This window comes from Coturnix japonica, chromosome 7 (genome assembly GCF_001577835.2).
Source record: "Coturnix japonica isolate 7356 chromosome 7, Coturnix japonica 2.1, whole genome shotgun sequence".
NCBI lineage: Eukaryota > Metazoa > Chordata > Aves > Galliformes > Phasianidae > Coturnix > Coturnix japonica.
The window spans coordinates 8,163,048-8,177,911 of NC_029522.1; the positions used below are offsets into that span (position 1 = coordinate 8,163,048).

At 46.2% G+C, this 14,864-nt stretch overlaps 1 protein-coding gene and 1 long non-coding RNA gene across 3 annotated transcripts in view; one reads left to right on the forward strand and one right to left on the reverse strand.

The window, feature by feature from the left end:
- The first annotated feature begins 60 nt into the window (after nt 1-60).
- On the forward strand, nt 61-7,353 carry LOC107316480. 2 transcript variants are annotated; one of them, XR_001556382.2, is made up of 5 exons: nt 61-1,307; nt 2,564-2,750; nt 3,200-3,334; nt 4,007-4,105; nt 4,211-7,353. It is a non-coding gene; the product is annotated as an uncharacterized LOC107316480 (long non-coding RNA). The 2 variants fall into 2 exon arrangements; XR_001556380.2 differs by having other exon boundaries at nt 4,007-7,353.
- Nucleotides 7,354-9,944: 2,591 nt separating this feature from the next.
- The window catches only part of ABCA12 (ATP binding cassette subfamily A member 12), a 77,043-nt gene continuing 72,123 nt past the window's right edge, over nt 9,945-14,864 (reverse strand). The window contains exons 49-54 of the mRNA XM_032445977.1: nt 14,673-14,807; nt 13,494-13,597; nt 13,140-13,232; nt 12,588-12,693; nt 11,951-12,088; nt 9,945-10,713 (exon numbers count right to left, since the gene is read on the reverse strand). Coding sequence (XP_032301868.1) covers nt 10,594-10,713; nt 11,951-12,088; nt 12,588-12,693; nt 13,140-13,232; nt 13,494-13,597; nt 14,673-14,807 — 696 coding nt within the window. The 3' untranslated portion in view covers nt 9,945-10,593. The remainder of the gene's footprint in view (nt 10,714-11,950; nt 12,089-12,587; nt 12,694-13,139; nt 13,233-13,493; nt 13,598-14,672; nt 14,808-14,864) is intronic.

A 14,864-nucleotide genomic window follows, 5' to 3' on the forward strand; every position in this document is an offset into this window, starting at 1 on the left:
CTCCAGAGGGAATTTATCACTTTCAAGCAGAAATAGTCCTGGCTAAATAAAAGATACCGCTTCTGCCACTGCTGCTTTACATTATGGGCTTTACTGACATTTCGCGTCGAGATGCTCCGCTGGTGAGCGAGCGGCGCTGCCATAAATCTCGGTGCTAATGGGATGTTGTGTGAGGGAACTTCATCACCAAAGCGATGCGGATTGAGCAGGTTTGGCTGGTGGAAGCTGTGGGAAACAAGGATAAACTCGGTAAATCCACTCGTGTTGAACACGGTTTGTGCTGAGACATTGTGTGAGCATTTACAACTAAGCTTAACTAAGGCAAAGTATTGCCCTGGGCAGCCAGCCTCCAACAAATACTTGTTCGAGAAAGATGTAAAAGTCACCAGTGATTCATTCGTCCTAGTTTTATAAAGGTTAAGGAGTGGGCGCTCTTGGAAATCTAAGAAACGTCTTCCACTGCAGTGAATTACTGTAAGCAATTGGACGGTCAGGAGCAAGAAAAAACGATGCAGAAAACAGGAGGGGGGTGAGAAATATATTGCTAAATTTGGTTTATGTGGTATTTAAAGCATGAGGAAAGCCATTTCAGGCATTGTAAGGCTCCCATGCTTGAGAAGGAATTTGCTGCATGACAGAAAGCTTGTGGAGTGGTTTCAGCATTGGTGTGATGTCGTGTGGTAGCAAAATTACCCTGACCCTCCTCAGTAAGTGGACCACTGCTATGTGACTCATTGCATGGCGGCGAGTCAAAACAGAAGATTGAAAGAGCGTTCCAGGAGAAGCAGCTTTGCACTGTGAATTCCCTCTTCCTTCAGATGTCTGAATCAAAGCCTTCACAGACTGAGCTCAGCTCACTTGCCAGGCCGCCCTTGGGGTGGTTGTTGGAAGCTGGAAGCCCCATGAGCTTGATTCTAGACCTCCTGTGTGGCAGCGTGGACTTGAAAGACATTGAGCTGTGGAAATCACTTGGTGCGGCAACTGGTAAGGGCTGTCAGAGGAGCGAGTGTTAACAGTTGGAATACTGAGGGATTTGATCCCCAGAAGGAAATAGCAATAATAATTAAAAAAATAAAACACCACAAAGTCTATTAGGCTTTCAGACTAAGCAGCACAGTCAGCATTGCATTACACAGTGTTAAATTATTAGTCGAGGCTCAACAGCAGGAACATCTGCTGGTGTTAGACATGGCATTTTTAATTAAAGGCAGCAGCCGCCTGTGGTTCATCAGTTCTGCTCTCGCCATGTGAATTGCTAAACCCAGAGCTGGCTGGAGCAGGTGCTGTGGAGCTGGTGCTGCAGAAGGGTGAGTCACAAAGTCCTCATGGTGATGGGCTATTTGCGCGTGGGTCCGTTGGCTCTATCCCCACCTCGGTCAAAACTGCAAGGGATTTTGTGATATTGAGATTTACCCACCTGGTTTTTCCTCTCCTCACCCTCTGTAGGGTAAGAAAACAGGAGTTTCAAATGGAAAGCAAAGTAAGTGGGAGGGAGAAACCCCCTCCCCTAGGAGTTCTATTCCCAAAGGCATTGAGGTTTGAGAAGGGAACACACTGCACTCCATCAGCCACACACCCGGACCCCCGGGCTGCAAAAAGTACCATCAGACTGGTTAGGGAGGGTAGAGACATGCTACACATTGCCCAAAGCCCCTGTCAGGATGGGCACATCTAACAAATCAAGAAATAGCTGTAGGTGGAGCAAAAAAACATGCCTTCCTGCCTTCGTGCACCCACCAAAACTGAAATGCTGTCCCACAGCCTGGCTCAGTGCTAAACAGCCTCCTCTGAAGGGATCCAGCATTTCAGTTATATATGACTTGGCATCTGATCCCAAAAGGCAAGGTCCTAATTTGTCACAGGTTGGAGCAGAGGTCCAGGGCAGGCACCAACAGCCACATGGTGGTTGTGCAGAGTTGGTGTCCCATCCTGTTGGTGTGCAGGGGGCCGGGATTTCCCTCGACGAGTCCCACAGATGGTGTTTGTTTGCTCAGCCACAATGAGAAAGGAAAATATTTGGTGCAATCTGCTAGCAGGCAGAGTCAGACATATGGTTGGCTCGCTGCAAGCCTGGGTGCTCGGGAAAAGGCAGAGCTCTGCAGCACCTTTCAGATGCTGGATTACCTTTGAGCAGGATGAAAGTGCAGGGAAACCTTTGAAGAAGTTGGCTTCAGATTTCCTAATGTGCCAGGGCTGCTGTACTGTGACCCCTCTTATTACTAGGCCCACTCTAATTAGTCCTGTTACACTATCATGATTATATTAGTGTTATTATAAATAGCCCAATTATAATTAACACAAGCCTCAGCCCTGGTTTAATGCTTGGTGAAGTTCTCCCTGGCTGGATGCCCATTCATCAGGCACACACAAAACATGGGTTAAAAATGACAGAGGCAATTAATGGTGATGGACATGGGGGAGCCGAGGTGTGGATGCAGCATCACCTTCATTCTCTTTACATCTGATTGATGACGATCTTTTCAAACATATCCTTGCAGCATGAAGCCTGCTGGAAATGTTTGGGCCACCCCAAGACATAACATTCCTTTTCTTTCCCTTTTAGTTGAAGTAAAAATATCCAGATGTCCATTTCCCAAATATCAGCAGCACCTGATTCCTGCTTGGGACTAACCCAACATCGGGTACCACTGTGCTGAAGGATAATGGGGCCGTGAGCTGCCAGCTGTCATCAGACCCTGCACACCCATCCCACCCTGTGAGAAAGCACCGTGGGCACCACTCATGCCGCTGTAAGCCTTGTTCTCTTGAGGCGATGCGCTGTATCCCTTTTTTTTTCCCCCAAGTACAGAGAGCACAGAAGCGTTTCCTTTCTGTGAGGGCACCTTTGTCAGGATTTAATTCCCTTTTCCCCTGCACATCTTCTTTTGAAGACGTACAGCCGAGCATCCCTTTGAAGCTCTCACTTTTAAATTCGCCTTTTGGCTGCTGTCTGCTCTGCGACATCGATCAGGGCTTGGTTTCATCAAGATGAGACGTTGCTGGGGCTGTGGGCACTGGGCATGTTTGGACGGAAATGTGCCGTGGCTTTTTAACACAAACCCTTTCCTCTCCTTGAAGACTTTTTTTGGAGGCTGAAGGTTGCTTCCAAGCTTCAAGGTGGGAACTTGACGACAGGGGCAAAGCTCCATCCCTGTAATCCTGGCTGTCCCAGGCTCAAAACACCTTTCTTTTCCCCCAGGCACCAAGTTCATGGGTGACTGCAAGTCCCGTATTGTGCCCAGCCTGAACCATGGGAAAGCTCTGGGTTCAAAGCTTCCCTGGGAAAACCAAGGAGCAAACGCCCCAGTGTGCATCTGTGTGCTTGCAGCCGTGGGTATGTATGTTTTAAACAGGGAAGGGTTACTTTTTTCCTTAGTAATCTCTACTAAACCCAAATTAAAACGGTAACAGCTCCCAGTGATTTATGCTGTTACAATAACTAACAGCAGCCACTTGCTGCTGAGTGGCTGATTAATGATCCCTATTTACAGCGTGTCCAGCTTTGAGCTGCAGCTTACAAAACAGTTCTCCCCCCAAAATCTTCCCTGCATGACCACAGGCTTTTGCACATCTGTAGCCCCAGGTGCACAGCCGTGCTTCTACCTGGTTTGTAAGATATTTCCTGTAACCATGCAGGACAGCATGCTCTGTAATATGGTCCAAGCTCTTACTTTAGCCAGAACTCATAAACAGCAAGGGGGGGGATGGTGGGAGAATGAAACACAGCAGCTTCCATTCATCTGGATGAGGCCAATGAGCAGTACAGAGATATAGCAACCCCAGGATGACACCGGTTCCTGCCATTGAACCTAACGTGAGAAGCAGTGGTGTATTGTTCTCACCAGCTGATTTCAGGCAAGGCAATTACCCTGTGTAGGATATTCACCGTGGAAAAAAAATCCCTACCATCAGGCTCTGCAGGAGCTGTGTGGGTTTGTTGTCTCACGGGTCAGGGCTGTCGCCCCATCGGCTCGTCCAGTAATTACATTTCTCTGTTCTCTGGCAGTTATGTCCTTTCGGCACCTGGGATTCCTGCCATCACTGCAATATGAGCTCTGTCTGAAATGGCATCCTCGGCCGTGCTGCCTCCACTGCCCTATGATAGGTATGTGTACACAGGCTAATGTGCATCCCCAAACCTCCCTGAATGTGTTCATTGCTGCAACCCCATGGTATTCCCCAATCCTGCCACATTTTTTGCAAATCCCAGTTTATAGCCCAGCCACGAGGAGGAGGCTGCTTTTAAACCAGCAAACCTCTGACTGACAACCAAGGGCTTTGTAACAAGCCTACCAGCTTTGCCTTTGCCATCCACCCATGCGTGGCAAAGAGCTGTTTCTGGGTTAAAAAAAAAAAGAACACAGAAGTTGCTTGCTGAGTCTATAATGAGGATTCTCAAATGCCGAAGACGTGGAGAGCAGGTTAAAGGAGCACAGCCTGGCTGCCCAGGAGAGGGAGGGAACGGGTGCAGCAACTCCAGCACATTTGCAGAGTGTTATTGCAGCACAAGGCATCGCTCTGTGAGCAAATGCTCTCTTCACACTGCTACGCTCCCTGGGGAAGCTTTCATAATTCCTAGGGAGGTTCTGAGGGCTAATAAAGAAGTGAATAAAGAAGTCAGCCCCAGCTATTGGTCTCCTCCTCCCTCCCAGGGAGCCTCGAGCTGCCCTTGTTTGTCGGGTTGCTCAGGTGCAGCTCTGATTTCCCCAGATCCTGAAGCAGAAGCAATTCAGCAGCACGGCAGCCTGCTTTAAGGCAGTGGATGGTAACTGTTAATCTGATTAAGCTCAAGGTCTCCCATTTTGCTCATCTTACTGACCTGGAGATATTTAAAGAAACACTTGAGAAGGAGCATGTGAAGGCATGTGAAACACCTGCTTCTGGGCACCTGTCAGTATTGTGCAGGATAGCATGATTTGGTGCAATCTGACATCATTTTGCATTGAAGTGAGATCCACAAGGTTTTAACATACGGTGTGCACAACTGGCAAAGAGAAGCTTTGTGGGCTCTTTGACAGGATTTTAGAGAGGAATTACTAGGGAACAGGAAGAGGTCCTGCAGCCCATTGCAATCCAGGGCAGCCTGACTATTGACTTGGACAGCTTTGGGGCTAAAGCTCTGAGCCTGCCCTGCCAGCTCTCAGCTGGGTCTGTCTGTTTGCTGGTGTTATGCTCCAGAACAAGAGTGAAAAGGCATTTTGGATTCCCGTTCTTCATGCAGAGATGCCAGAGAGAGCTGAGAAACACACAGAGGTATTCTTGTGTTTCTGGTATCTCTTAAGATTTGGATTGAAAATATGCACTCCTTTTTTTTTTAAATCAGTTTTCTCAACAAAATGAACTCAAATGCTTCAGTCTCCAGGTTCCTGGAAGCAGGGAACATTCAGTCCATGCAAGAAGGAAAACCCTCTGCCCTGTGGACGGTGAAAATCTGTTCTCTTTCAGAATCACTTGAACCTCAATTGCTTTCCAGCTATCACCTGTTAGAGAAAATTGCTACTAAAATGCTGAAAATGTTGTCCTTGTTTTTCCTTTGCCCTGCTTCTATGGCTGGCAAAGGATAGATGAGGCAATCCTTTGGGGTTAGGGTACCCAGCTCAAGTGAGGGATCTGCTGCAGCTTTCCAGCTCCCACTGCAGCCACCCAGCAAAGAGGGGCTCCCTGGGAAGCACAGGCTGGTGCCTGCTGTGGTTCATGGAGCATCTGGGCAAAAAAGCACGGCCTCCCACTGCTGGGTCCTGCTGGTTCAGGAGAAACCTCTCTGTTGGGAGCAATGTTTGTAAAGGGAGCAACTCTGCAAAGGTATTATTTTCTTCAATTAAAGAACAGACTTCAGTAAGGTGCTAGGAAGAGGTTCTGTTTAACTACATCTTAATCTGGGTATCGCTAGACCTGCCTGCTCTGGCTCCTGGTTTCTCCATACTTTTAAATGACAAGCACTGGTTTATACTAAAGCACCACCAGTCATTGCTGCCTAGAAATCTTCAGCAGTCCTCATGGATATGGGTCACCAGGCAGACAGCAGCTCTGCGCTCAAGGTCCTCTCTGCGTAGGTCGATGAAACACCACGGGTGTAATTAAAGATGCTCTGCTAATTGGATGTGCAGCCCTGAGGGATCTGCTTTAATTGGATTTCAGTCTTCTTGGTATCGTTTTAACTTCAGTACATGGCTGTTTTGCACAGGAATAAACCACCAGGTGTGGATAAGGAGGAAGCGTGCCATCCTGCACTGCACACCCCTCCGTTTTGCTCTGGCTGTGAAACCACAGCTGCACAATAAAGCCCAGGGCTGTGTGAAACCCCTCAGCTGGCAACTAGGACAGACATAGTGGAGGGGCTGGGAGTTCACCTTGACCTGCTAATGGAGGTAAAAGCCTCAATTATTACCCTGTCTTCACTTGGATTTTTTCTTGTGTGTGGTACCATAAATCCTCCTTCATGCCCTGAAGGTGCACTCCTTGCTTTCTTCCGAGTCAGAGAAGAGCTCATCTCTTTCTAAAAGATGTTTCCTTTCTATCCAAATGCTTGTTTTAGTGACAGAGCCACTGCTTGGCATTCAGGAGCCTGTGTTAAACTGGAGGCTGGGGTGGATGATCAGATTGTTGCTTTGGGCCTTAAAAGCTGGGGGAGCACCACCACTGATTTCTCTTATTTCCCTGCACAAAGCCTTCAGAATTGCTCTTCCTGGTGATGACCCATTTCCAAAAGCCTTTTAAACCAGCAGTCAGAAATGAAGTGGGAGCTGCATCCCTGGAACCCAGCACAATGGAGAGGCTTCAAGTTTTGCTCCCTGGGCTGCAAGCATCAGCCACAGCTTTTCTTCATCCTGGGCTGCATGTGGCCACTGCTCCATCCTCCCATTTTGCCACATACTGGCTTTCAGGTGCCATTGTACTCAGAGGATTGTACTCTGACACAGGACTGGTGTTCTCCTAAAAACAATACCCCTTTGGGGTGACCCAGGGCCTCCTGTGGCTCCCCCCGAGCCCCACAGATCTGGGGGGGGCTCATTTTGGATGATGTGGCCCCTAAAGAGGCTGTCCCCAGCACTGCAGGGCTGCTCATCCTCCCTCATTACCAGCACTGCGTATGCAAGCTGCGTGAGGAGCAAAGCCAACAGTAAGTTAGTGTTGGCCGTGTCCCATACTAATGTTGTTCTTACTATTTCAGTGCCATCTTCCTTATTTCCTCCCTCTCCCTGAACAACTAAATTAATTAGAGTGATTTTTTTTATTTAAATACTGTTGTGGAATAATAATTCTGGCAAATTCGTTTCTGTCATTCCCCACTGCTCCTTTTCTCTGTTGCACTCCCCTCTAATATGCTGTAGATATTTTGTTATAGCTATGCAAGATCACAGCTGTTGTCTGCAAAAAAAGAGGGAGTAAAATCATGCTATGTGCTGTTGCCATCTAACAACCATTTTTCTTCCTCCACCAACTCACACAAACAGAAAAAAAATACTATTCCACTATGAAGTGCAGGAGCTTACATTTTTCTCGGCTTGTAAAAACCCCCAAATCCTTACAGCCTGTTTGACAAAGCAGCAGCAGTGTAAGAAAGCTGAGGATCAGAGGGCAAGCCAGGGTCCCATCCTGTGCTTTGCTGGCTCCTGGAGCGATGTTGACCTGGTTGCCTTTCATCTGACCTACAAACATGCTTGTTGTTCCAATGCCAGAGCAAAACCATCATTGTGGTTCTCATGAAAAGACAAAGAAGTCCTATCAGACTCTCAATAATTACAGTAGTGATCAGTGCTGAGAGAATGGTTGTTTGATTTGGCCCCACAGGACAGTTTCCTTGGCTGCCCTTGGTGGCCACTCACTGCAAGGCAGAAGCCAAGCAAGGATCAGGCTTGAGAAGTGCCATGCTCTCACCAGCAGTGCAAAGCTGGGACAGAGATTTGAGTTGCTGTCTCTTATACACATCTCCAACTACAGAATTGATTTGAATCCATCACACAATCCACACAACCAATTATGAAGGCCCTCTTTGACTCCTCGGCCCTGGATTTGTTTAGTGTTGTATTGTGTACACCTTGAGTTACTAATATTTTAAAGCATTCTTAAATGAAGCTCAGCTGAAGCCCATGCAGTTCCAATTAACACATATGAGCCATGTGATCACTCTGGCAGGGCGTTAGTGCTCCCCATTGCCTCAAACAAAGGTTAGTAGGGTGGCTGAAGTGAGATTGCATTAAACAAGTGAGATGAAAAGCTTGCTTTCCCCCTGGCTGCAGCATTCATCTCTCACTCCCGGAGAGGTGATGTGTAGCAGTATGCAGAGTGCTCCTCTGTCCCTTCTGGGGACACTGAGGTCAGTGTTTTCAGCAATCTTAAGCTCCCAGCTCTGACCAAGAGAAAGAACCAGGCTCGCTGCCTGCTTGGCTTTATTGAAAAAGTCATTTTCTGAGCGGTAGCTCTGTATTTCCATCCTGCAACCTGCACGGGGCCTCCTTGGGGAGACCAAGGGGTGATGGGAAACCCAGAGCTGGCTTTCAGAGGTAGGATGTGATTCGCTTCCATATTTCTTGTCCTGGAGCCAAGCCTGGAGCATGTCCTACCTTAGAAAAGGACAGGTTAAATCTACAAGGCTCAGAGGGGAGTTTGTAATACAGCAAAAAATGATAATTCAGCCCCTGGTGATGTTTCATACAGCCTACCTGCCAGATGCTTCATCCCCCTGAGCAGTTGTAACTACTTCTCCACAGGTTTCAATTAAATCCCCTTAAGTACCTAAACTTTTGCTTGTTTGGACCAATACCTGCAGACTTGATTGCAATAGCAGATGTTTTATTTTTACCTGCAAGTGAAACTGGAGAGCGTATATCACGGCTGTGACACGTTTCACATGAAGCAGATGTTTCTATTAATGCCAGAATTGGATGGAAATCCAAAGGATGCTTTTTGCTTTTTTTTTTTTTTTTTAGGGGGAGGGTAATTCTATTTTACCCAATTAAACTGCAAACTTGCTGAAGTATCCCAATGAATCACTTCCTTTCCCCCCTCCTCCCTCTCTTTTTTTGATTAGCAGGCTCTAAAGGGACAAAAGAATAGCTTTGTATCAGTCTCCCTCAATTAAATGTAAAGTACATCTGGACAGAGCCTGAAGATCCATCTTTCACTGGCAGTTGCAAAGCCATCGACATAATAAAATAATACTCTGATTGGTATTACAAGGCTGCATTTAAATCATTGGCATTCATGCTCTGTGTCCTTTGCAGGGAGCGCAAGCCCTCCATTAGAGAAAAGCTTAATTTTATACTGTGATCTGTGTAAGATATGCAATGAAAATGAGAGGGGGAAAAAAGAGAGCTTTTTCAGAGCTGGAGACGTAATAATAGGAGGCACAATGAATGTCTGGGCAGCATTTGCAGTTACTTATAAACTGCAGGTGTCAAACGCATTCTGGAAAGAAGCTGAATTCCAAGTTTTAATTACAGCCAGCAGGTTGAGGCATAATTCAAGGCTTGATAATACCTTCAATCCATAGTAAAACTCCTCCTGCAATCAGCAAGAAGTTTACACCGAGATGAAGGAGAAAGTGTGACCTCCTCACAGTGGCTAAACTGTGAACCTTCTGCACCCCACTGTAAAATCCTGAACAGCCCTGGTACTTACAGCGCCCGCTCCTTGTGCGATTATCTCAGCAAGCCTTAGCACCACACGGGAGCTGAACTGCTAACACTCCTCTCGTGAGCAGGATGAGAAAGATGTGGCATCGCAGCTTCCATCTACGGTTTCCCTTGGCTCAAATTTAACAAGTACAGCTGTTTCAATACTGTTCTTCTGCCCTAATGGAGATGCCATGAGCACCAGCCAAAAGGAGAAAAAGGCCACTGTGATGGAGCGATCTTCCATGGGGTACCAAGAGCTGCCTGGGAGCTGAGGGCTTATTCTGGGTGTCAAGGAGGGCTGGAATAAACCGGAATCAGTGGAAGCGCTGACCTTTAAAATAATTATATTTGTACTAACATCACCCACACATACAGAAAAGCCTTATGTCATTACCAAAGACGGCCCCCACCAACGGTATATGCAACTCAGTACACAACACCCACAGCCTCACAACACCCCTGTGAGGTGGGACAATGCCATGAACTCTATTTGACCGGTCAGGAACCTGTCTAAGCTGAGCAACAGAAAGTCTGTTGCAGAGCAAGAAGGAGAGTGTGGGCTTTCAGAGGGCGGCTACAGGGCTGCTGCTTTGTCAAGCACCCCGAGCTTCCAGCAGCTCCTCTGCTCCATCATAGCCATTTCTCATGTAAGTAAATGGCCATGGCCAGCAGGAGCAGGTGATGACAACTATGTCCTCACAGGTATAAAAGTCATCGTACAACTAGAACTGGGGAGAAAAAAAAAAAAGACCACGTGTGAAAAGATCAATCTGAGTTGTAACCAAATGCCAGCCTTAATTGCCTACCACATTGCTAGTAACAAAATAAGTGCATATCAAAAAAGTACTTTAAGAAGTCGTGACTTTTTATGCCTACCATCCTAGAATCAAAGAAAATAGGAAGAAATTGGAAGGACCCTGCGAGGGGTCACAAGGTCTTTTCCCCAGCTCCTGTGATGCCTTGTGGTAGTGCCCTTTCAATAGATGGAGCTTATGGTGCTGGCTTGGCTACAGGTGTCAGAGCTGTCTGATGTCACATCAGGACCAGCATCCGCGCCGTCAGGATCTGCTTGATCTTTAGCAAAGTCGATGAAAACCTGTAAGTGTAAAAGATAACATTCAGTATGCGACGTTGTAAAGAACTGACAGTGTGCATGAATAAGACAAGAGGAATGGCTGTGCATTTGGCTGAGCCTGGAGAGTGCTCAGGAACGGATTTGCACTGCGTTTCAGAACTGCAAATGTTGTGTTTCTTATGGCTTAATGTAAATAAACAGATGCATGCTCCTGTATTGCTGAATGGACACCTGGGAATGCAGAGGTAGATGTTCCTGCAGAACCTAATTGTCCTGCAGCTCATGTTTCAAAATGCTAGTGAGATAATACCCCCGTGTGGTAGTTCATTTTGATTACAGTGTAATACATCTATATTATTACTTTATAAACCTATCTGTCTATATATAATTGACATCTATGCAGGCGCAACTGCATATTATATAGATAGGTATATACAATCACACATAACAGTGTGTTTGAATAGTATCTAATGAATGCATAAAATATTCTTACTGGAGCACTACAATCATATTTGCATACATAGAATCCATGCTGTCCTCTCACAAAACATGACCTGGGGCTTCCTGCTGTTTGTCAGCTGGTTTCTCTCACAACCACTGCCCCTCATTAAACAATATTGAGGAATTCCTCCCCTTCTCCCCCAAATCTGGTCAACAATTCATAGGATTGCATTTTTCCTCCTGTCTCTGGGGCAGACCTAACAGATCAGATACTGATGTTCAACAGACTGCTCTCTTCTGGATAAATCCTTATGAATCCCTTCAGCTGAGGCATTTTCCTACAAGGTTTTTATGCCAGTGGGAATGTTCTTCCAAGGGAAAATGAAAGGAACATGCCATGAAAGATAAGTTTGGAGTAACGCTCCATGAACTTACAATACAAATACAGTGCAGGAAAGAACAAAATCAAGTGTGATTTCCATGACTGTCAGGAAATCTCTGTCACCAGGATGCCTGGCATTGAGCTCTGGGGTGATCCATAATCCTGCCCTTCATCTTCATCCTTGAGACTGCTGAAATCAGCACTGACAAAGAACAGATCCTTTATGCTACAGGCAGCATTCTGCGTGTTTTCCCAGCGCAAGCATGGGTATCTGGAGGCAATAGTACTGATAAAGTATCCCCAGGAGGAATATGGATGGAAATCCCTTTAAAATGTAGTCTATTGTGTGCAGCAGTCCATTATGTGCAACCATCAGTCTGCTCGCTCCCCTGTTAACAGTTCAAAATGGATGGCTACACATCTTTAATTCCTTACCTCCTCTAGCGTCGTCTGACTCACTGAGAAGTGCCTTATCTTGAAGGCTTCTTTGCTGGCTTCCAGGAGATCAAATATATTTGCTACCCCTCCTGCTGAGACTGGAACATGGTACTCCACCATGTTGAAATGACGATCCTGCAGGAGCAACAGTGATGGAGTAAAGTTAGAAGCCTGCTGCAAGCTGCTCTCACTGGCTGTCTGGCTGAAGATGGAAGCACAAAGGAACTGAACCGGGGGAGAATTAAGGGACAGAGGATGCGTTCCATCCTCTGGTCCCTAAAGGTGAAAAATATAATTGTTTGCAGTTGATCAGTGACCATCTAATTACTGATGGAAAGTGCATCTGCATACAGATCAGGCTTCAGTGGGGCCATTCACAGGTGCAGAGGGTCACCTAGCAGATGCCTTACAGGATGACTGCAGCTGCTTGGCTGAGGTTATTTAAGGCATCAAGGAACTTGGATAATCCAACCCTTGAGCAATGCTGCTTATAGCTGTAACAAGTGCATGTGTATGAATTTCTTACACTTTACGAGCATGGATCTGTATGTACAGCAAGTTACAAGATGTCTATCTTGCAAGATACTCCTGGTTAATGTGGGAGGACTCCCTTGAATGCAGTTGTCCTGCTTACCTTCAGGCACGTATTTGGGAAGTGTGACTTCATGAACTCTGTCAGTGCCTCTGTGCTAACTGTGTTGCCATTTAAGTGCATCTTCACAGTGAATCCTCTTCCAAACCTAGGAGATAAGGAAAATCATAATTAACACAGTAAGAAAGAGAAACAGATAAAGAGAATCCCTCGAGAATGCTGCACAGCCTCTTCAGGGAAATCTAATGCAGGCAGAGTGCAGCTTGAATGGGGTCAGGGTTGTTAACCTGGAGTGAATCTCAATAAGGAACAGGGCTGTTGTGATAACTAATAAAATCGAAGCTCGACCCTAACATGCACTTTACATTTTCAGCAGTGAATTACTTTGAGAAACACATCTCTTGGAAGAAAGGCTGTGAGAGAGCAAAAAGCGTATTAGTTAAATGAATTTCAGTGGTGCAGTAAGGAACATAAAACAGAAAATTGCTTATTTTGATGCCCTGTTAACAAAGGTCTCATGTCCTCAGCCCTTAAAGCTGTGTTAGTAACTCCAAATGCCAATCAGTAGGAGTGGAGTGAGTACATTTTACAGACCTGCTCTTGATATGCTGCAGAGAGCCAATGCACTGAAAACTCCCATTCACCATAATTGCCAGCCTGGTGCACAGGGCTTCACATTCTTCCATGCTGAAAAACCAACAGAAAAACTCTAATAAGTCATGGAGAAGGCATACACAAAGCAATCATTCTGGCGATCAGAAAACAATACTGCATCTTCCTTAGAATATGGTGGGTCTATGTGGGCACCCCCATCCAACCCTAACCCCGCATAGCTGTCACAGCTCAGTGCCCTGAAATTCTCTCAGGAGCAGCAAGGATTTTGAAGGATGGATCTCTTCGTATTTTTTGAAGACCCTGAAACTGGAGAGAAAGCCAAACCAGCCCTACCTGTGAGATGTGAGTATCACGGAGCATTTGTTCTGCACTTCCTCACTGATGATTTTCCAAAGGTGCCGTTTAGCATTTGGATCCATTCCGGAGCTCGGTTCATCCTATGTGGGAAGACAAGACTGCAGTGGGAACTCCCAGCCTCCACTGGATTCCTTATAAGAGCCAAGTGGCTCTGATAACACCACCTAAGATCAACCCTGCACTGCTTTTTATATCATGGTGCTTTACATTTCCACAAACACCAATAGTCTTAAACAAGAAGCAACCAACAAGCATTTGATTCCCAGGTGAATCTGCACTCTGTTCCTCTCATATCCTCATAAAGCAAGTGTTCAATTTCTCCATTTATAGAGAAAATGAGCCAGAGATGAAAGACAATATATTGCCTTCTACTTTATGCATTGCTGATAACATTGTTAGTCGGTTTCAGATTGCCAGATTGTTGTTGTTAAGGGTATTGTACTATATGAGGCAGAAACAAACAGCTTGGGTTCATGCAGCAGCCAGTACAGAGAAAACTTCTCCACCTTCTCTTTTTATTAAGATTTTGCATGTCACAAAAGTTATCAAAGGGTGGTGTGGGCACTTCTGGCCACTGAACAGCTGGGCTGGATACAAGTTGGAGCAAGGAAAGCTTATTATGTTCACTAAGCATCCTATTTAACAATGCTCTTAGAGCACTAAGCATATTTAGAAACACTGAATAGAATCACAGAATCTTTGAATTGGAAGGGAGCTTTAAAGGTCATCCAGTCCAACTCCCCTGCAATCAATAGGGACACCCACAGCTCCATCAGGTGCTCAGAGCCCCGTGCAGCCTGACCTTGGGTGTCTCCAGGGATGGGGCATCCACCACCTCTCTGGGCAACCTGTGCCAGTGCTTCATCACTCTCACAGTAAAAAACTTTTTCCTTATACCCAACCTAAATCTCCCCTCTTTAAGTTTGAAACCATTTCCCCTTGTCCTATCAAAGCAGACTCTGCTAGAGTCTGTCTCCTTCTTTCCTGTAGCCCCCCTTTAGACACTGACAGGACACTCTTGGGTTTCCTCCCCAGAGCCTTCTCCACAAACATTTGGGGGAGTGTCCTGCAGCCTGTGTCTAGAAAGATCATTGAAGTGTCCCTCCAGCCTGGAGATCTGCTCAGCTTTCACCCAACAAGGCCCCCATTTCTCACCAGCAGCAGAATAGATGGATTCCCAATGAGAGCCAGAGCAGTTGAGAGTTTTCTGTTAGTGCCATAACTGCACATAGAGGTGACTCTGTCTTTGTAGGCCATCAGATTCAGCCTGTGGAGAAGCTGGAGCACGATCTAGGGGTGAAAGAGTACTAATTTCACAACAGACTCCTGGAATTAATTACTAGTATA